General features: G+C 39.6%; 1 protein-coding gene across 4 annotated transcripts in view; it reads left to right on the top strand.

Annotated features, from left to right (window-relative positions):
- The window catches only part of LOC127385137 (N-acetylated-alpha-linked acidic dipeptidase 2-like), a 35,465-nt gene extending 15,341 nt beyond the window's left edge, over positions 1-20,124 (top strand). For 3 of the 4 annotated variants that reach the window (XM_051620563.1, XM_051620583.1, XM_051620592.1), the window contains 8 exons: positions 1,779-1,842; positions 5,527-5,594; positions 9,304-9,395; positions 10,818-10,908; positions 11,738-12,002; positions 15,617-15,698; positions 16,622-16,714; positions 18,378-20,124. In XM_051620563.1, the coding sequence (XP_051476523.1) occupies positions 1,779-1,842; positions 5,527-5,594; positions 9,304-9,395; positions 10,818-10,908; positions 11,738-12,002; positions 15,617-15,698; positions 16,622-16,714; positions 18,378-18,567 (945 nt within the window). In that variant the 3' untranslated portion in view covers positions 18,568-20,124. The remainder of the gene's footprint in view (positions 1-1,778; positions 1,843-5,526; positions 5,595-9,303; positions 9,396-10,817; positions 10,909-11,737; positions 12,003-15,616; positions 15,699-16,621; positions 16,715-18,377) is intronic. The other variant, XM_051620572.1, reaches the window with a different exon arrangement.
- The last annotated feature ends 1,870 nt before the right edge of the window (positions 20,125-21,994 follow it).

Below are 21,994 nucleotides of genomic sequence, written 5' to 3' on the forward strand. Positions count from 1 at the left end.
CGTAACAAAACTAGAAATATGGTCCCAAACATCAGGAGGATTCCACCATTCTTCTATTAACAAAGCTGAGATTTCCATTCCTTTATATTTCCACTAATTCTTTCTCCCATCAACAGTTTGGATTCCAATTGCAGTAGACTGTCTGCATCTTACTTTGGTTTATGGGACAGTAGATGAAGAAAACATAATTCAAATTATCTTTAAAATAATTTACTGAGAGATTTTAAAAACTTGGCATTAAAGTTTCCTCCCACCTGAACTCCAGATAACAAAAGTATACTGTATATAGAAAACTTAATTTGTGATTGCTTTGTCTATGTATCTGGGCACATATTTAGATGCAGTCAAGAAAAAATACACAATTGTTTTAACTATGAAGGATATGAAAGAATGGTACTTAAAGGATCAATTTCTCTTGGGCAACTCGTGAATAAATTAGGGGGTTTTATGTTGGATTTGTTCACATATTGCCACTGCTGTTCTGTCATGTTTTTTGTTTAATAATTTAATATCTAGTAATCTATCATCCATTATTCCATGAAATGACAGCTGAACTAGATTAGAAAGCTATGAGCACAATTCATATTTGAGCCTCAGTGTTTTTATATATTATTGTTTTCTTGTTTTATCTTGGTGCATTCCTCCTCTTTGACACCTAAATTAGATTCAGTTTCTCTAGAGACATTCCTCACAGCTTACACTCATGTTTTCTGCAGCTGCCAGATCTGTCATCTACTGAATCCTGAGGAAAATTAACCCATGATATTCACCATCTTCTGTGTAACAAAAAGACTCTGCAGCTATGGCAATGTCTTTTTGTTACATAGACAATCTCCTTTGCTTATAAAAAGAGGAATTCCTTTATGTTGCAAACATGACTTTGCATATATGCAAGGCCTCATGTATGCATATGCAGGCTTGCTGTCTCCCTTCATATTCTTTTGCACAATCTCCTCTACTGTTTGTTTTGAAGATACTAGTTTTGTTAGGAAATTATCAATTACCAATTCCATTCTTAGTTCACATAACTTAACAATTATTAGTTGGATTGTAAATTGAATGAATCAAGTAACAATTACTAACCTAATTAGAATATCTATGACAAAGCCAAGACTCAGTAAAATACCACTGACTGATTTGAATACCAATTTCAAACATAATTATCAGTTTTCAAAAAATTAAACACGTGTGTGTACATATTTAGCATGAAAACAATGCTTGGTTGACTCCAAACAGTCAGTGAAATTAATTTAATAGGCAGTGTCAGTGCTTTGACTCACACTTTTTGAAGTGGGAGAATGTAGAATCAACAGCAATATTTGGTTTACCCAATGTTAAAATTAAGTGCAGTAGAGCGAGCTCACAGGCATAACTAGGGATAAAGGTGTGCAGGAATTCTGGCTGACCTCACAGTTGCATGTTACATGTTCAAAAAGCCCTGCAAGTACAGAGTTAAAACACATGTATAACCCTAATTTACCCTGTTTACAATGCTGTTCAGTAATTCTCCAATTCCATTTTACTCCTGTGGGATACAGCAGGTGGCACCTGTGTTTTGAGAATGTTTCCCACAACAAATTAAGTTCCAGAAAGCAGGAGTGAATTTAATATGCTCAAATCATTGACCCATCTTCAAACAAGAACTTAGGTAGTGAAGTACACAGTGCTTCTTACCCTGACTGATTTTTTAAAGCTAATGCTGTAAAAAACAATGCACATCACATGCTCTTGATAAATCTCACTAATTTAAATCAATAATTACAATTTTACAACCCTAGGAAAACTCCAGAGTCCTCCAGGAACGGGCAGTTGCTTACATCAACACAGATTCTTCTATAGAAGGTTTGGATTTTATTCTTAAACTCATTTTACTTCATAAATGACAATTTTAATAGTTCACTGTGTATTATTTATTGCACTCAGAACTGGCAAATATAACATAGATAATGTGATGTTCAGAATAAGTTTAGCAAATACAGAATTAAGTGGAGAGAGAGAACAATTTAAATTCTCATGTTGCTCTCCTGTTGCAAATAGTGCCATCCATCAGCTGCAGCCCACATGTCTGGAGTCCAGATTGTCTTCTCTAGAGGAATTTAGTATTCTGTGCTAATGAACTGAGTGGTCTGAATGTTAAAGTCTCTCTTAAATGCACTAGCTTTAATTTACAATTAAAGTTTTAATCTAGGACAGACTGCTCCTTATTCTGCTTGCAGATCTGGCTCCTTTCCCTGTGAAATTATAATAATTTGGGACAATAATTTATTAAGATCTTAAGACAATTTGTGTCAAGACCTTAGGCATGTGTTTTGTGGAAATGGGACCCATTTTGGTGCTTTGTGCCAGTGTGGTCACCTTTGTTCATTGCTATGGGCAGGGAGAATATGAAGGGGGTTACATATATAGTATGGAAGGGCTCTTCTAGAAAAATAAGCACTGAAGAGTGTTTAAAAAAACCTGATCCACCATTATCCAATTTACTGTGCCTTCAGGTTATGAGAAGAATCTGCCATACAGGGATGCTGCTTAGAAACTGGACTTTGAAATTTGGGTCCAACACTATGACCTAAATAACCAAATTATTCTTAAGTTACACTGGGTTTTATTACAGAAGGACTTGATTTGTTGTCATCTGTGCTGAAATTATAGTCAGGAGAGTCTTGTGAAGCTGTCCTGCCTCATAACCTCAGTTATTTAGAGCATTGCTCTTCTCATGTTAAACCCAACTTATTTAGGCTTATTGTGTGTGAATAAAATGGGTATCAACAGTTACATTTAAGAACTTTTATTTCTGTCAGCTGAAAGCTTTGTCTGTCACAAAAGGATTGGAAAGAAAACCCAGTTTCCAAATGCTATGTTGGAGCTGGTGTATAGGGAAGGTTAGAGCTGGTCCTTCAATTATGCAGCCTACATGCTGTGTAAAAAGTAGAGCAGAATTTCACACCTAGAAGATCTCACGAGTGAAATAATAGCTTTGCAACTGCTTCATATTCTCAGCATGGATTGTAACACGTATTTTTAGTGGTTTGCAGCCAACATGCTGCTGCCTTAGCAATTTCCTTCCAAATCTTGATTATTCAAACACGTCTCGTGCTTTATGCATTAAAGAAAATGTGAAAGTAAAGCCACTGGAAAAGAAATATGTAATAAGGAAAATAATTCTATATTCACTGCACTGTTTTAAGTGTCTTGGACAACCTTCACTGAACTGTTCATTAAAATCACCTGTAGTGCCATAGTATCCATGTACTTTGCTGATTGTTTTGTCTATCATAAAATCATCATAGAATCATATAAAGGTTTGAGTTGGAAGAGAACTTAAAGATCATTTAGTTCCAGCCCTTTGCTTGGGCCAGGGTACCTCCCACTAGATCAGTTTACTTAGAGCCCCATCCAACCTGCCCTTGAACACTTCCAGGGATGGGACTTCCACAACATCCCTGGGCAACCTGTTCCTGTATCTCACCATGCCCACACTAAAGAATTTCCTCCTAATGTCTAATTTAATTCTCCCCTCTTCCAGATTTCATCTATTACCCCTTGTCCTCTGACTACAAGTCCTTGTACAAAGTCTCTGCTCAGCTTTCCTGGAGCCCCTTCAGGTACTGGAAGGGCACTACGAGATCCCCCTGGAGCCTTCTCTTCTCCAGGCTGAAAAACCTCAGCTGTCACAGCCTGTCTTCCCAGGAGAGGTGCCCCAGACTTCAGGTCATCTTTGTGGCCCTCCTCTGGATGTTCTGCAGGAGCTCTAGGTCCTTCTTATGTTTAGGGCTCCAGAATTGGACACTTTCTATGCCACATTTTGGACAGCAAATTATTTCTATTCATTGTCCTTTAGCTATGAAAAGAATACCTGGTAATCCTTTTGAGCATTTTGGTGACATCTCTGTGATGTCCAATGATAGGACAAGGGGCAACGGGTGCAAGCTGGAGCATAGGAGTTTCCACATAAACAGGAGGAAAACCTTTTTTATTATGAGAGTGAGAGAGCCCTGGAACAGGCTGCCCAGAGAGGCTGTGGAGTCTCCTTCTCTGGAGACATTCAAAACCCGCCTGGACACGTTCCTGTGTGATGTGCTCTAGGTGATCCTGCTCTGGCAGGGGGGTTGGGCTAGATGATTTTCAAGGTCCTTTCCAACCCCTAAGATTCTGTGATTCTGTGAAATAGCTTGCAAGCCTCTTACTCAGAAGATGATCTGTCTTTAGGATACAGTTTGGAAAAACATTGAAAAAAATCCTCTCTGTGATAAGAGTAGCAGCAGCTGCACTGAAAGACTTTTTAGAACATCTCCAGAGGGACCTTGATAGGCTGGAGAGGTGGGCTAGTGCCAACTTCATGAAGTTCAACAGGGCCAACTGCAGGGTCCTGCACCTGGGTCGGTACAACCCCAGGCAAAAATACAGGCTGGGGGGAGAATGGCTGGAGAGCAGTCCTGAGGAGAGGACTTGGAGGTGGTAGTTGATGAGAAGTTTGACATGAGTCGCCAGTGTGTGCTGGAGCCCAGAGAGCAACTGCATCCTGGGCTGCATCAAAAGTAGTGTGGCCAGCAGGGCTAGAGAGGTGATTTTGCCCCTCTGCTCTGCTCTGGTGAGACTGCACCTGGAATACTGTGTACAGTTCTGGGGCCCTCAGCACAAGAAAGGTATAGACCTGTTGGAGAGGGTCCAGAGAAGGGCCACCAAGATGATCAAAGTGCTGGAGCACCTCTGCTATGAAGACAGGCTGAGGGAGTTTGGGCTGGTCAGCCTAGAGAAGAGAAGGCTCTGGGAAGACCTTATATCACCTTCCAGTACTTGAAAGGGACCTACAGGAAAGCTGGGGAGGGGCTTTTCATCAGAGAAGACAGTGATAGGACAAGGGGTAATGGTTTTAAACTGAGAGAGGGGAGATGTAGGTTAGATATTAGAAGGAAATTCTTCACTATAAGGGTTGTGAGGAGCTGGAACAGGTTGCCTAGGGACGTTGTTGATGCCCCATCCCTGGAGGTTTTTAAGGCCAGGTTGGATGAGGTTTTGTGCAACCTGGTCTAGTGGTAGGGTTCCCTGCTCAAGGCAGGGGGGTTGGAACTTGATGATCTTTAAGGTCCCTTCCAACCTTAATGATTCTATGATTCTGTCTTTCAGGGAATATGTCTTTTCTCCTGTATTGTTCCTGGATGCACCAACTTGATTTTTGACATCCTACAAAAACTAGGATGTTAGCAGTGCCTTCTGTTTAACACAAGCTTCGAGGGGAGTATGAGTGACAAGGGCTTATGGTTAATGAGGGACATTGGGGCATATTTTAGAACTACGGAAAGACTTCAATACTTTACTGTGTATGTATTATAGACAATGCATCGTTGTGTAGTAGCAGTAGTTTATACAGTGTGACCAGGTAGTCTATTCTTGTATATATTCTGAGGCAAGATCTTGCCTTGGAGTCAAGGACATTCTCTAAGAAAGGACTGAAGGGTTTAATCCATTAAAAAGATAATGCCTTTAGTGCATTAAGGGACAATTTTCATGTCTTTGTTTCATTTTCAGGTAACTACACACTAAGAGTTGACTGCACCCCTCTTCTCTACAAACTGGTGTATAATCTGACAAAAGAGGTACAGAATCTGAGTGTGTTATTTGTGACTTTTTCTAAGAGTGTTAAACTGCAAGTTTATTGGATAAAACTGGATTATTGAATAATTTTGATTTTATCTTATCACTGTGCTGGAAAAATCTTGATCCTAACAAAATCAATAGGAAAACATCTCAGCAGTGGTTGTCGTGGTTTGGGACAAACATGACAAAAATGAAGCAGCTAAGTGGCTGCTCACTCAACACCCCCCCCTGCCACACACACACTGTGGAGGAGGACAAAGGCCAACTAGAAGCTCATGGGTTGAGACAAACGACAAGGAAGGTTCTTCACCAATTAAAGTCATGGGCAAAACACTCAACTTGTGGAAAAATAATAATTTAATTTCACACTCATCAAACACACACAGGACACAGGAAACACACAGAGCAGGGCTTGCATATGTTACCCCAGCCCTCCCTTCTTCCCAGGCCCAAATCGCTTTGTTCCCAGCTTCTCTCCCTCCTTCCCCCGATGGCGCAGGGGTTTAGAGTGAGTCCACAGTCTGGTGCTTCCTCCTCAGGAAGAAGGATTCCTTACAGTCCTCCCCTGCTTCCTCATGGGGTCCCTCCCATGGGAGAGAGTTCTCCATGACTCCTTCATGAGTCCTTCCCACGAGGTCTGGAACAAGCTGTTCCAAGCAAGGACCCATGGGGCCCTTCCCACACTATCAAAAAAACTACCAAACCAGTGTAGTGGCACACAGTGCAGGCTCCCAGTTCCTCCCACAGCATTCTAAGAAAGGCTGAAATGTGTCACTGACGTAGGTGGAATATTATTTGTTATATATAGTAGTAATACTAAAATCAAGATAATAAAACACTTGAGCAAGATCAATTCTCTAAAGTGATAAGCATTCAAGGAAATAAATTGCATTTTAAATTTCCATTTAACATGCAAAAGAGAATCTTTTTATTCTCACATTGGCTAGCTACCATTTTCTCTGTCTCTTCCCCTTTAATCTCTTTCATATCTCACTGAGCCCTTAAAATACTGTAATAAAGATGGAAGGATTGAGCATGTTTTGTAACAGGCCAGATGTATGGATTTGCATAATTACAAGTGGCATAATCATGTTTCCTTTGCTTTCACCTCTCAGGATAAATTATCATAAGGCTGAAAAACTTCAGTTTGTGAAAGCATGAAACTTCAGTGGCCATATGACGAGTTAACCAGATCAGCCACCTAGCATCAGTCATTTTCACTATTCTCAGATCTGGATTAATCTCAATTAATAGAGAACATATCTGTCTCACTTAAGCAACATTTCCTTGCTGGGAAAGCAGCTGTGCTTGGTCAAACATTATTTGTGACACTTAGCACACTGAAGGCCATTCTGTTTCAGCTGTAAAGATTTCTGTGTTCCTAGTGTTGCAGGGCCGTGGATAAAATAATTTGCTTTCTTTCTGCAGCAAGCCAATTACCCAGAGATACGTTTCTTATGCAAAAGATAAACAAAGTAAAAAATGCTTTTGTGCTAAAACTAGTACCTAACTCTTGACCTTGTCAACTATCCAACTATTGTTGGGTTTGAATAGGAAAATTCCATTAAAGTATTACACAAAGTATTGAGGCTGGCTTTTTTGAAAATGTTCCTATTCAGTGTTATTTAAGCTTTTAACAGTAGAAACATAATGTAAACAGTAGAAAAGCTGACTACTTCATAATAACTATTCCATCATTGCATGCTGTCTTCCTGCTAAAAAGCTCCTAGAAGTACATTATATTCATCCATATTCTTCATAGCTCCATTTGCAAATGGATTAACTTATGGTAAAGAGTTGCGAGTGAAAAGTCTCACTATTTCTTAAGCTCCTTAAAGCCACTTCTGGAATTTCTTAGTGGTTTTGTGTGTGTGTGTGTGGGGGGGGGGGGTTTGTTTTGTTTTGTGTTTTCCTGTTAGCTTGTCATAGACAAAACTCACAACTGCTTTCCCTTTTCTGGTGTTCCACAGAGCAGGATTCTGCAACAACATTGTCATTCTCTGCTGTTCTCTGCTTTTTGTACACAGTTGAAGAACACTCTCCCCAGTTTTATTGTATAGTCCTTTTTTACTCTGCATTTTGTTGTCTTGCTAAATAAATTTGAGACACTCCTTGCAACATTTTTCAAAAGGAGTGTTTTCCTCTTTTTTTTTTTTTTTTACTGCTAAACCTGAGACTGCCTCTATTCTTTTGGAAAAATTAAATCAAGATTCAATTTTACAGTGATTCAACATGGTAGTTTTCATTTCCAAAATCTTTCATTTACCAGTGTTGATGTGCCACCAGTGCTCTCCAGTGATTCATGATTCTAGATTTGGCTCTAAATCAGGTTAAAAATAGTATGTTTTACTAAGGCTTTCAGTGTTGTATGAAAAAGCTGGCCAATGGTTTTTACATGACCAGAGCTGTCAGAATAACACCTCTGCTAGAGCACAGAGTACTTTTACTCCCATATGTCAGAGTTTAGCTTGCACTTATTAATGTGCCATTTTCAGTTTAGCCCTAGAACTTGACCTAAGTGCCCTGAAAAAGACAGCAGCCAAGCAGTTACTTCACAAAGCTGTTATTTTTCTGCTAGCTGCTGACATAATCTCAGGGGTCAGAACTCTTTGGATTTCAATTTTTGAAATCTGTGTATTTGTCAGTGCAGAATTTAAGTCTCAGCTACACTGTGGGACCCTGTATCTAGCCATAAATATTTATACTTAGAGTTTTGAAAAAAAAAAGTAGTCTTCAGCACATCATAACCAATTTTATATTTAAAGGACCATGCTTGTTAAAGATTGTTTAAGAGTACGTGGAGACCAAAGCCAGAGTCTTGGTTTATTTTTACCTCTGCCACAGATTTCCTAAGAGATTTGGTCAACTAATTTTGTACTCTTTCATAGTGTTCTTGGCTGTATGAAGGCTGTACTAATATTTACCTTTTTCATCCTGGTTACATAGCTTTTCAATTTCACTATTCTGTGATTTTGTGCTTAAGGTACGGGTGGGACCTACATTTGTCCATACAGTGTCTTACACAGTGGTCCTCCAGTCTTGGTTGAGACCCCTTGGCACTACTGTTATATAGTTAATGACTTGTTTTGACCCTTCTGTCATGAGCTGATGCCAGGGGGGCTGCCTGGCATTTTGTTTAGACTAATGTGGGGAAGAAGAAGAAGAGTTTCCCACACCTTCTTTCTGGCACAATTCCCTTTTCTCTTCCTATAGGAAAAGCAGTCAAATTTCAGGCTCAGCCTGTTGAGGGAATATTGCTGCTGTGCAAGGCAAACCTCCACAGGGCTGGGTCTCCTCTTGTCTGCTGCAAGAAAAGCAGCTGGAGCATCCTGGCTTCTGCAGGAGCTCCATGGTGCTGTATGTGCTCTTGTGTGTATACACAGTGCTATAATAAGGTGGTAAGAAGTCCTAGAAATCCCCAAGATCCATTTCCCCCAGAAGTGGCTGAGCTCCACCTACCTTCCTTGATCTTTTTATCTGCCCTTTCCCACCGTCTGTGGTTGGTTCCAAGTGCTTGTGAGATGCTTTTCATGGTTACGTGGTTACATCTGTGTAAGAAATGTAAATAGTGCATGTGTAATTCCCTGCATGCAGCAATGCTATTGATTAAGAATGATGCAGGTAGATGTAAAGGTCTCCTTTGATAATAAATGGAGTTAGAGGTACTTCCAAGGAGTTGTAATGAGATTATAATATTTTCCTCTCCAGATTTTAAGCCCTGATGAGGGTTATGAAAATAAGTCTCTTTATGAGAGTTGGCTTGAGAAAGATCCTGGAACAGAAAATAATAGCTATCCCAGGTAAGTTGTTAATCTGTTTTTTCTTTCCCAATATTTTCATCATATCATAGCATGGCTGCTCTCCAGAATTTTTAAAGATGTGCTATTGATGACCACAATACAAAACCTTTTAGTACAAGGTGACTCTCTGGCATTATATTTTAAAGTAAAATAAAAATGTATTACTTTTCTAAAATGACAGTGACATCTATGCCTCCTATAAAATGAAACCTCACACTTTTAAAGGCCTTCTACTAGTAGAAAAACAGTTTGGAAAGCAATAAAAAATTGGAGGGTGGGGAAAGAGTTCAAAATACAGTTTAGTCACCCTACTAGACAAAATTAAAATTGTTAGGTTAAGGAAATGCTCGATTGAAACTGGCTACATCAGCAATTGAAAAGCTCTCATGATACTTTTGCTTTGTTTATACAATGGATGTAAATGTAATATATTAAAATTCTGTATCTGAAGGTATTAAAGCTTCATACTTTCAGATATGGAAACACCAAAACAGTCTTTGAGCCCATGACTCATAGGGCTAAATCTTGTCCACAAAGTGGTATTCCTCACGTAAGGTAACTAGAGATGCCCCTTTGTGTGACCTGACCCAAATGTTCTGCAGGTACTACCCTGTCTTTCAGGCCCTTGTAAGATGAGTTGCTAGATTCCTTAGGCTCACTGAGGTGTCTTCCTTTTGAAAAATCTACCCGATCTGATCTTTCTCAGTTGATACAAAGAGTCAATTGCAGAAATCTATACTAACAGAACTTTAGCTGGAACAGAAGAAACTTTTTTGTTTAGTTCTGTTTTAGCAGAGAAACACCAGTTCTTCACCAGGTTGGATATATAAAAATAAACATTATTATAAAACTTCAAGAAGTATTTTAAAATACTTAGAATATTTTGTCTGTCTTTATTATAATTTTCTTTTCCTCTGCCTGTCTTGCCACTTTGACCCAGCAGATGGCAATATTTACTTGTAAGTAACAAGTACTGATTGTGTCTTCTGCCGTGGAAAATATTTATCAGTCTTTGATTGTACTGTGGAATATGCTAAGTATCTAAACACATCTGTCTTTACATATATTGCTGCCCAATTCATATTAGCTTTGAAATAGATGTTTACTGTTTTAAGATTGCAGAGTTATGTCTGATACAGTTCTATGGCTGTTCTTCATAATGTGTAAATTTTTTTTAAAATGTCCTCAATGTTATAAGACCCCTTTTAAAAGGTCTTCCTGGAAATATTGGAAACTGAATTGCTGTGGTGGAGTAAAATTAGTTAGAGTGATTAAGCTTGTCACTCACCTAGCCTCTCATCTTACTAGTGTCCCTCCAGAAGAACTGACCTCAATGTCTTTTAAAAATCTGCAGTTTGCATAAATTGCTGTTATACTATAAAGTAAGTGTTCTCATTGAGATGTTGTCTTTTCTACATGTAGAATAAACAAGCTGGGATCAGGCAGTGATTTTGAAGCTTACTTTCAGCGACTGGGAATTGCATCAGGCAGAGTCCGTTATACCAAGAACAGGGTGAGTCTTCCAGACTGCTGGAAGAAGTTTGCTAGCTCTGAGCAGTCATTCCATAGAATTATGGAATCATAGAATGGTTAAGGTTGGAAGGGACCTTAAAGATCATCAGGGTCTAACCTCCCTGCCATGAGCAGGGACACCTCCCACTAGACCAAGCTGCATGAAGCCTCATCCAACTTGGCCTTGAACACCTCCAGGGATGGGGCATCCACAGCCTCCCTGGGCAACCTATTCCAGTGCCATTTATTAAATGCATTTCTTAATAATTAACAAAAAAGCTTCAAAGAATCTTTGGTTTGTATAGCAGTGTCTTTTTTTTTTTTTTTTAAATTAGAAAGGAACCTAAATGTTTTGAGACTAAAACATTTTACAGAGATGTGAATATTCTATAGGCTGTCAAGTTCACATGAAGATATTTATAGAATATGATTGGAGGTGTATATTTCATTCCATCATACTGTTAGTAGGCCCCTTACTATGCAAATTGTGTTCAGAAGTAACCACACAAGATAAAAAGGGGCGACGACTGAGGATTTCTTCTGTTTTCACTTTTAGTGAAGGCATTTCCTGTACAATGGAACTGAAGTCAGATCTGTGTAGAAAGAGAGAAGGAAGTCTGCTCAGTTAATCTTGTGCAACAGTCCAGGTTGTTTTAGTTTCCTAAAATCAATAGACAAGGATGGAAGGATAGTAAATTGTGTTTTGTGGCATATTATAGCTTTTTTGATTTTGAAACTATGCAAAAACATCATAGGTGTTAAGTGATTAATGCATCCCTTAACTGCAGTTAGAATACAGGGCACTGACAAATTTGCTTGCTCTTTTTCAGAAAGCAGACAAATTCAGCAATTACCCTGTTTATCACACTGTGTATGAGACTTTTGAGTTAGTGGAAAAGTTTTATGACCCCAGCTTCAAGAAACAGCTAACAATTGCCCAGTTACGAGGCAAACTGGTATATGAACTGGCAGATTCCCAAGTCATTCCATTCGACTGCAGAGATTATGGAGAAGCTTTAAAAGGATATACCAATAGAATTTATAAATTGGCCAAGAAACATGAAGAAGAGCTGAAAACTTACAAAGTGTCATTTGGTGAGTAATAGCCACAATACTATTTCTTAAGTGTCTTAACTAGATTGATGCAAGGACACGTATCTGTTACAGCTCTGAAACTGAATTCCTTGCTTTCCTGGTTCAATTCTGACATCACAATACAGAACCCCTAAATGTTTTTCTAAACATAGCAGAAGTTAAATACATTATTGTCTAGATGAGAGGTTGAAAACAATTTTCATGCATGTTATTAATTATGGGTGTTATTACAGTGCTCACGAGCAGTCATGGACCACAATGAAATGCATAACAGAGACACTTATCAGTCTCCTTCTGACTTTCTTGTTTAAAAGAGAAGGCAAATTGTTTATGATAACTACCTGGAACTTGAGAGACACTGGTGTCCATTCCACCTCAGCCAAAGACTGTTTGACCCCAGCCAACCTTCTTACCATCTGCCTCAGTACCTGCATATCACTTTTAGGCCACAGAAGCACTTCTCTAACTCTTCTGCAGAAATACATCCAATTGCTGAGCACTTGAACACATTCCAATGAAGCAAATAAACCAGGTCAGAACAAGCAGAGTGTTCTGGATCCCAGGCTCAAACAGCTTCCAGAGTCACTTTCTTTCTTTGCCCACCCCTCCCCCTCTCTTTCCCCCTGGCTCTTCTTTGTGTATTCTTGCCATATTCACTCCTTGTGTTTCTCTGCCAAGGAGGATTTTCAGTCAGTTCTAATTCATTTGCTATAAGAGAAACTCATGGTTTAGGGACAAAAATTAGATTTTTGGAGATGAACTCTTGAGTTGTGTGAAACATCAGAAGTAATTCAAATCAAATCCTCATTTGGGGAAAAGTAAAAAAAAAAATGTCTGAAAAGTTATGTAATGGTTAGGTGAAAAATTCTAGACTGTTTTAGCAGCCTTCCAGTACCTGAAGGAGCTACAGGAAAGCTGGGGAGGGAATTTGTACAAGGATTTGTAGTCAAAGGACAAGGGGTAATGGATTAAAACTGGAAGACAGGAGTTTTAGGTTAGACATTAGGAAGAAATCCTTTAGTGTGAGGGTGGTGAGACACTGGCACAGGTTGCCCAGGGAACTTGTGAATGCCCCCTCCCTGGAAGTGTTCAAGGCCAGGTTGGATGGGGCTCTGAGCAGCTGGTCTAGTGGGAGGTGTCCCTGCCCACGCAGGGGGGTTGGAACTAGATGATCTTAAAGGTCTCTTGCAACTCAAACCACTCTGTGATTCTGTTATTCTATGATTTTGAAAAGTCACCCTTTTTTGTAAAAGGAGCATTCAAGACAGGATCCCCTGAATGATGGATCATCTGGTCTGATATTTTGAATAACCAAGGATTCGTTTCCATACATTCTTGTGTTTACTGCACCATATCTTGTAAGGAAACACCATGTCTGGACTTTCTTTGTGCAATAGTAGAACAACTACCAAAATTTATTTTTAAAAAATTATTTTCATTGTTGGGCTTTCTTTCTCATTTCAGATAAGAAATTGCCCAAACTGCCTTCTGACCAATGCATCTATTTTTGTTCCTGGATTCTAGAATCAATCTTTTTTTCAGCTTTCCCCCCCCCCCCAGGTGTGACTTAACTCTCTCCCTAATGTCTTTATAGATGTGTCACTTTGACCAATTTTTTCCAAGGTATGTTTTGGGTATATTTTGTCTGAAAAGACACTTCTCTGATGCCTGATCAATTTAAAATTATTCCTTGAACAATACTATAATTTAAAAATTTTGCTTATTTTTACATCAGAGTGCATTAAACTGTATAGGTAGTTTTTACAATACTGTGAAAATTAAAATTAATTTCACTCAGAATTTTCATAGACAACACTGAATGTCAGAAAACTGTTAATTAAACCTGAATAAATTGCACATTATCCTCCAAAGTAACAGATTCAAGTTTTTATTTGTCTTTGGATTCCCATTTCAGCTGCTTTTGTGCAACCATGAAGGCTGGAAACCTTTTTCAATAAATATGTATTATTAGTTGTATGCTATCATTAACTAAGGTTTGCAGGGAGAAAATAAGAAATGTTGTGACATTTTCTAAAAAGCCCAACCCTGACAGCACTGAATAGCTAATGAAAAGGAGCACAAATTTCTTACTTATTTTCACATGACCTTTCTTTTTTTTCCCCTTAAATCCTCTCCTACTGCTTCTGAAACATAATCTGTTGCCAATATATAACCATGATGTCAGCAGGGCAGAATTCTGTCCTCTGACAAACTTGTAACTATTGCCATGGTCGTGGACAAGTGTAAATTCTCACCCTCACATAGTGACATGGGTCTGTCTGTACTGCAGTCCCTAAGCAGGTTGAATACATAAAATCTTTGCCTCTAAACAAAAATGTTCATACAGGAACAAACAAGTGTAGGTTGGTGATGAATCAATAAGTTTGCTAGAAACAGAAGAGCAAACAAGACTGCAGAAGAGCTTTCAAAAGGAGTCCTGGGAGCAGTAAACCTATCACACTAAATAGTGTGATAAATCTATCTGCAGAAAGCCCATCACACTAAAATAGTGAGATAAATTTATCTGCAGTGAAGGGCCATAATTGCCAACAGAGGACTGGGTTTAGGAGGTGACCTAACCTTATGCTTCATATTCCTGTACCATCAAAGAGAAGATACTCTGGCTTATCTAAAGCTTTCTGAAAGTTTTGTGCAAAATGTGCAAGCTGTAAATCTTCCTTCTTTGTAATTGAGTTGGATTTTGGTAAGGCCAGAAGTTCTTCTCCTCATAGCATCCACCTTTTGTTTATTCTACAAAAAATTAGGTAACTAAATTGGTAATTTTCCCAGGTCTGTATTATATAGAACCTTCCACAGGAAAATCACAGCAGCTGATTTTGTCACTGAAAGAATGGCTTGCTGCTTCTTTGGCTAAGTTGTTCCACATGGCTTGAACACGTTGCCAGGGACGGAGCAGGAAAAAGTAACTGACCCCCCAGTTTGCCTGCACGTGGTCAGGCACAACAGGCAAAATGCTGGGGTTGGAGTAGCAGCCTGTGGGACATCATGTGGGGTCATGGCAGTGACACTGCCTGTGCTGCAGCTCTAGAGCACGTGTGGAGCAAGCACAGGACTTGGCTGCTTCCACCTACCTCTTCCATCACTGTTTCATGACAGTTGTGTCTTTTATGCCTGACTATACTGTTCAATATATGTCTCACAGTCTTCTGTTACAATACAAATAGGATATCATGTCCGAGAGGGAATTCCTGCTCTGCTTCCACAGCATGTTGGAGGAGCTGGTATTTTTTATGTCAGACTTTTTATACCTAAACACTGCAGTGCAGCCCTGTGCTAAAAAGGAAACTGCAGAGTTCTCCATTTGCAATGCCAGCCACTCCCTTGCCAGGCTGAGGGAAGTTGTAGATGTGGGAAAGCTTTATCAAGCATTCTGCTTTGTCACTGGCCTCATTGCACAAGGGCTTTTTGTCTGCTACTGCTCGTAGTGCAGCTCTTTAAAATCTTCTCTAGGGAAACTAATGAATTATGGAAAGACAATGAAATTAATGCAATGATATCAGCAAAACAAGTGCTGTTTTTCACTGGGCAACTGCAAAGTATATTGGGCTCAGCAGATAACTCTGAAATTGCTCACAAAATCCATCCTTTTCCAGATCCTCTTTTTTCTGCTGTGGTGAACTTTTCAAAGGCTGCTGCTGAATTTCACAGGAGACTTGAACAAGTTGACAAGAAGGAGTAAGTCTGAAAAAAACTATTGTTTATATAGATATGTATATCTGCCTTTTGTACCCAGAATGGCAGTTCTTTCTTTCCAGGGACTACACAAAGAGTCTCTCCAGTTAGTGTAGAAGAGATCCCTTGGACTCTGAGACAGGCAATACCTGCTAAAATGAATTCTGCTTTCTGTGATTAATAGTATCAGCTGTGGAGCTTATTACTAGTATCAGCTTTAATAAATTTTAATAAAATTAATGTAATACAGGGAAAGGCTGGTAGAACTGAAAGTTAAAGTTGGACTGAGCTCTGTGTTTAGATATCTACACTGAGTGTTGCAAGTGATGCCAAAATTTGTACTTTCAGTTCACCTCAAGGAGACAGGATGATGCTTCAGAGTGTCTGAGATACCCACATGATGCTGGCAAACCTAAGGAGCCTATGGGACTCCTGTGCCCTCCAAGTGCAGTAGCTGGGGGCCAGTGCTCCTGGGCACCTTATACAGTACCAGATATTTGTGATCAGGCAACTGAATCCCATCCTCACTGTGTTACTGTATAGATTAGAGCAGGAGTCTGGACTCTTGTCTTATGGGTGGACACCAAAATCTAGGTTCCTTCATCTTCACCTAAATCTCAACTTTCCTCTCCTGTTAAGTAGCATGTTTCTAGTGCTATTGAATACTAAGCAAGTATCTGACACTCAGAAAGTCTCCCACTTTATTTTCTTAGTGGGAAATGTTGTGGTTGAGTTTTCTAACACAGAAATTCTAATGTATTAATACAGCCTGTATTGAATATCTCCATTTGCATAACCTCATCTTTTTCAAAATGTAGACTTTTTTTTTTTTTTTTCCTGCCCAAAGAAGAGGGAAAGTGTTTAAATGAAACTGGGAAGTCGTGTTTCCCTGTTGTGTGAAATGTGTCTGCCTCCATTTTCTGCAGTCTGGTCGCAGTGCGAATCATGAATGATCAGCTGATGTTTACAGAAAGAGCTTTCATTGATCCTCTTGGCTTACCAGGAAGGAAGTTCTACAGGTGAGACAAGAAGTTTCTTGACCAGCTGTGTATGGCAATGTATTTTTACAGGTGAAATCCACCCAAACTAACTGGTCAGTTGAACTGCTATATAGGCCTCATATAGGAATTACAGCTCAACAGATTCTACTTTAGGTACAATCCAGTGAGTAGCAGACTTTGTTCATAGCCCTCAAGGAGAACTCCTTGGCTACACAAATCTTGTGGTACCTAATTCCTCTTCTTGGGTCAAGCACACTGTTTCTGTTAGCCATCATACTCTGTGACTTTAATTTGCAGATGTGCAGTACTACAGCTCTTACCACTTGTTCTTTTAAACCTGTGCAAAGTGAGGATTCAGTGGACAATCAACTGTGTGGAAAGAAAAAATAGGATAGAGTAAGAGAAGAGGATGAGAACAGATGTGTAGTGAGTGTCAGGTGAAGAGAGAAGTTTAGAAGAGAGAGTGAGTTTGGAGAGAGTGACCATTGAGCACAAGATAGGTAAAGTTCCATGAGCTGTGCTGCAGACATCCATCTGTTTCAGCCTGGGATGCTTCTATAGATGCTCCCATTAGCTTAAATCTCTAACTGGTTAGTTTTGAAGTTTTCTTTCTACAGGCACATGGGCTCAGAGAAAGACAATGTTCAGTGCACCACAAACCTTTTAGAGAAACCCAGTGCATTTATTAGTAACACTTTACAAGAAGATAACTTCCACTGCCAGTTGTGTGACTACCTCACTTTACTCTCAGTGTTCCTGTTTCCTGATGACTGGAGGTTCTGACTCATTCACTGATGGCTTTCACACCAAGCCAGAAGTCCCTCAGGCAGGTAGAACTGAGAATCACACTTCCAGCCTCCTAGGATAAACTGTTGTTCACACTTTTGGAAGAATGAAAAGGTTGTTTTCCACACTTCTTCTTGTTGGGTGTTGGGTATCATTTAGAGCAGTCTGGATTTTTAATTTTGCTTTTTTCAGTTTCTTGAATTTCTACACATAGTGTTTATTCTGATTTGGGAGGACTACAAATGTGCTTTGATACTTCATATGGACAAAAGAAGTTTAAAAGCAGATCTGCAACTATTCATTATTTAAGGAAAAAAAAACACAACAAAACACCAACAAATAAAATTGATCCTTTTGTGCAGTTCTGTTCTAAATATGGTCACTTCTTCTCTGAAGAATTCATGCTCTTCTCGAGAATTCTCATATAGATTTTCCCCCCATTTTGTCATTTTTCCCAGATCTGCAGACCACCATTTAATTGCTTTGTTATTTTTGAAGTGTCTCTTCCCCTTCTCATTGTACACCCATACGTAGGGTTATTCCCTGTTCCTGTTCTGGGATGCCACATTTGTTCAATAGGTTTGTTGAGCTCCCATTTTCAAAAAATGTAACATGGTTTCATTCCTACTTATACAAACGCATCATTGCTTCCCACAGAGAAAACTACTCATCCTACATCTATGCCATTCCCTTAGATTTTGCCCTTGGAGCTGCTTCCTCCTGTCCTTTTAGTGACAGATAGAGGCAGATTTCCTGTGTTTTAAGTAAGTTATCATCTTCACAGGATATGTAGCTGCTGTATGTATCACACGTACAGCTCTCCACAATTAACACGCACACACCATTAATGGTTATTTTGTTTAGAATACCTACATTTTTATTTCTCTCCCCACAGACATGTCATCTTTGCTCCAAGCAGTCACAACAAGTATGCTGGAGAGTCCTTCCCAGGGATCTATGATGCCATGTTTGATATTGGAAACAAAGAAGATCAGCATGAAGCCTGGGAAGAAGTGAAGAGGCAGATTTCCATTGCAGCCTTCACTGTGCAGGCAGCAGCAGGGATGCTGAAAGAAGTAGCATAGGATGATGGCTTCAAAAAGCTCAAACAGAAATATCTGCAGTGGGCTGTAGTCAGGCTCCTACAGTGACCCAGGATCTCCACACTGCCTACTGGATCTGAGTTTCCAACCTGAATCATAGAATCATAGTCATGGAATCACAGAATCATACAACAGTAGAATAATAGAGTGGTTAAGATTGGAAGGGACCTTAAAGATCATCAGGTTCCAACCTCCCTGTCATGAGCAGGGACAACCCACACTAGACCAGGCTGCACAAAGCCTCATCCAACCTGGCCTTAAACATCTCCAGAGAGGGGCATCCACAACCTCCCTGGGCAAACTACTCCAGTGCCTTGCTACCCTCATGGTGAATTTCTTCCTGATGTCTAACCTAAAGCTCCCCTCTTTCAGTTCAAAACCGTCACTACCCTCTCTGGTGACAAGCCCGTCCCCAGTTTTCCTGTAGCCCCTTCAGGTACTGGAAGGTGCTATAAGTTCTCCTTGGAGCCTTCTCTTCTCCAGGCTGAATAGCCCCAATTCTTGCAGTCTTCATAGCAGAGATAGCAGAACACATGCAAGTGTACTGGCAGGGTAAGCAGGAGATCTGTCTATCAAAGAACTCTCGTGCTCGAAATTTCTGTTTCTTTGATGCTGACAAAACTGTAGCTTTAAGAACAACCCTAGATGGAAATAAATTTGGGAGTGGGGAGAAGGAATAATCAGTTTCCAACTAAAGTTTTTTAAAGACCTGCCAGTTTTGAGGACCTGTTATTTTGGATGTGCAATTACAAACCCCATTATTTGCCAAGCAACCTGTAAATCTTGTCCATGCAGTGATCAACAGCACACATTTCAAGAGAAAAACTATAACATTCCTCAGCACGTGTATTTTTCTTGTTCTGATAGTTACTAAGACATGAAAGGCGTCTCTGTATTTTAGAATCTATTCTGCAGGACTGGTGAGTGCTTGCTGTACTGATTTGCTTTCTTTTCCTGAAAAAAATAAAGCATTGGCCCTCCTGCCGACTGCCAAAGCCATTCTTGATAATCAGAGAAAACGGTTATATGCAGAAGTCCAAAAGCATTTTTCTCAGGGAGTGAGAATCCAACCCTCTGAAATTACTGTGTGCATCTCCCTCTTTTATTTGCACTTTGGAATATACAGATTATGGAGGCTAACCAAAAGCTGACTTCCCTGCTCCTTTTTGGCACTTTCACTAGTCCCAAACCCATGGCAGCTTTTGTCTTTTTTATTTTATTTTTTAATTATTTTTTTATTTATATTTTTTTTTCCCCAGGAGATCTCTTTCAGGCAGATACCTTCTTCCACTTGAGGGAGCTGGAGGACACTGACACTATAGGCAAGGTTATTCTGTCTTCAAATAAGACCTGAGGAAAGTTTCCTGTCAGCAGCTGCGTTTACATTCAAAGAGAAACTGAAATCCATGAGAAGGGTAATTGTACAAAACCGTTTAATTTGTAAAAAAGAATGTATTCTTGCTTCATTTGCCCTTTAAATGTACTTCTCATCCAAATGCTTTACAACTAATAAAATTGCTAGAATTTTATTAAATCACATTCCAGTTTGTGGAAGCTGATAACAGTAATTTTTTTGTCTTATATAAAATATACTGCAATTTTTTCTCACAACCATAAATTGCAACAGTTTGTGGGAATAAAAATCCTTTTTGTTTTATGGAGAGTAGAACAGATGTGGTACTAAAAAAGACAAAATTAGAGAAACAGGCCAATTACTAGGCTAGAGAAGAGCTGTTCTCATCTCAAATGCCTTGAATTCACACAAGGGAACCAGAAATAACTATGGTTCAATCCTTTGGGAAGTTGTTTTGTGGGGTATAGAGCACCAAGAAGAACAACTTTCATTGGCATCGCTTCCAGTAAGCCTCTCTGAAAGCTGAAGGACTTTGTACCAATGGATGTTGTGCTCATAATTTACTGTTAAATTGCTTTTAACAAATCAAGCCTTAGACATGTGAGGTAGAAATTACACTTCCACAGTCCATGTTTTACTTATTCTGCTGGAAAAAGTAGGGATTAACTGATGTTCCCAGCATGCACAAAAGTGACATGAGTTGTCAATGCTGAGAACACTGGAAGAGTGACAAGATTTTGTTCTCTTTAATTCTACCCAACCGGGGCCACTTGCTGTGGTTAAGTTGTACATCTCCACATCTGTAGCTTCAGGTATTGCTGAAGGACGTGACACCCTGTGAACAGTGACTGGTATGGAATTGCACTGGTTTTTCTTCCCTTTTCCTGAATCCTCCATTCTTCCTGCTCCATCATAATTTTAACTACAATGGGCAGTAACTGAATGTACCCCAAGGAAGGGTTAGGGTATCTACATGGTGGAAAAAAGCCACTAGTCCCTCTCCCTTGTGAGCAGCAGACAGCCTTGGAGCTGTCAGTGATTCCTGGCATAGGGTCAACAGTGGACCAGGCAAACAAAGGATTTCTACATAAAAAGGAAGTATCTGACCAAATGTGCTTCCTTCTTAATTTACAGAGATCCTGGTAATAGTACAAACCAGTGAACAACTGTGGGGAAGAAAAGAACAGTTTCCCACAACCAGTAACATACTTTGGCAGTGGTAGTTAGCCTTTGAAGTTCTGTGTCATTACTTTGCTGATTCAGGAGAACTCTCTCTTCTTGTTTCCATGAGCAGCTGGAAGCTGTAAGAATGAATTACAGCCCACATCAGGGTGAGTACACAGCTGGCAGTGATTGCTTTGCTCCTCTTCCCAACTTAATTGATAACTCTGTATGAACATGCAATTCATCATGACCCACTGCATCCTGAGAAGTACACAAAATAGCTTAAATCTGTTTTCATTTCTCTCTGTAAAGTTATACTGAGGGAGAGTGATACCCAAGCCCTTATAAATAAGGAAACCAAACCAGTTATAAGTGGCTAATACTAACTGATTTCCATAAAATCTTGTATTCTTGGTAATGAAGGGATCAGTTACTCAGAGCTGAGATTGCCTTCCTGCTTCAGTCAGCAGTATCTCTTTTTCTGTAGGTGGGCAACCAAGCAACTGCTGCTGTCTCCCAGCACAAAGTCTGCTGTGTTTGTGCAGCTTTCAAAAGTGTGGGGATATTTTTAAGGCTCTCCTTCCAAATGGGTAGCACTGGATCACCCACTCTGCTCTTCCCTAATTCCATTTGCACAGTTCGTTCACCCAACCAGGCTAAAGCAATATGTGAACTAACACAGCTGGGAGAAACAGGCCCTTCAGCCTGGGCTGGGGCTGTAAAACAATTTTGCAAAATTAAATGGATGAACCAACTATCACTGGGATACTTGGCTTGCCAATTGTCTCTCTAGAAAATCAGTTTCAAACCGTTTATTTCACGTTTTCTGTGGTTGAAATGGCTTTGGTTTGCCTTTGAAAAGGAAGCCATAACACTTACTTGGTCAACTTA

The sequence above is a fragment of the Apus apus genome, chromosome 1 (assembly GCF_020740795.1).
Source record: "Apus apus isolate bApuApu2 chromosome 1, bApuApu2.pri.cur, whole genome shotgun sequence".
Classification (NCBI taxonomy): domain Eukaryota; kingdom Metazoa; phylum Chordata; class Aves; order Apodiformes; family Apodidae; genus Apus; species Apus apus.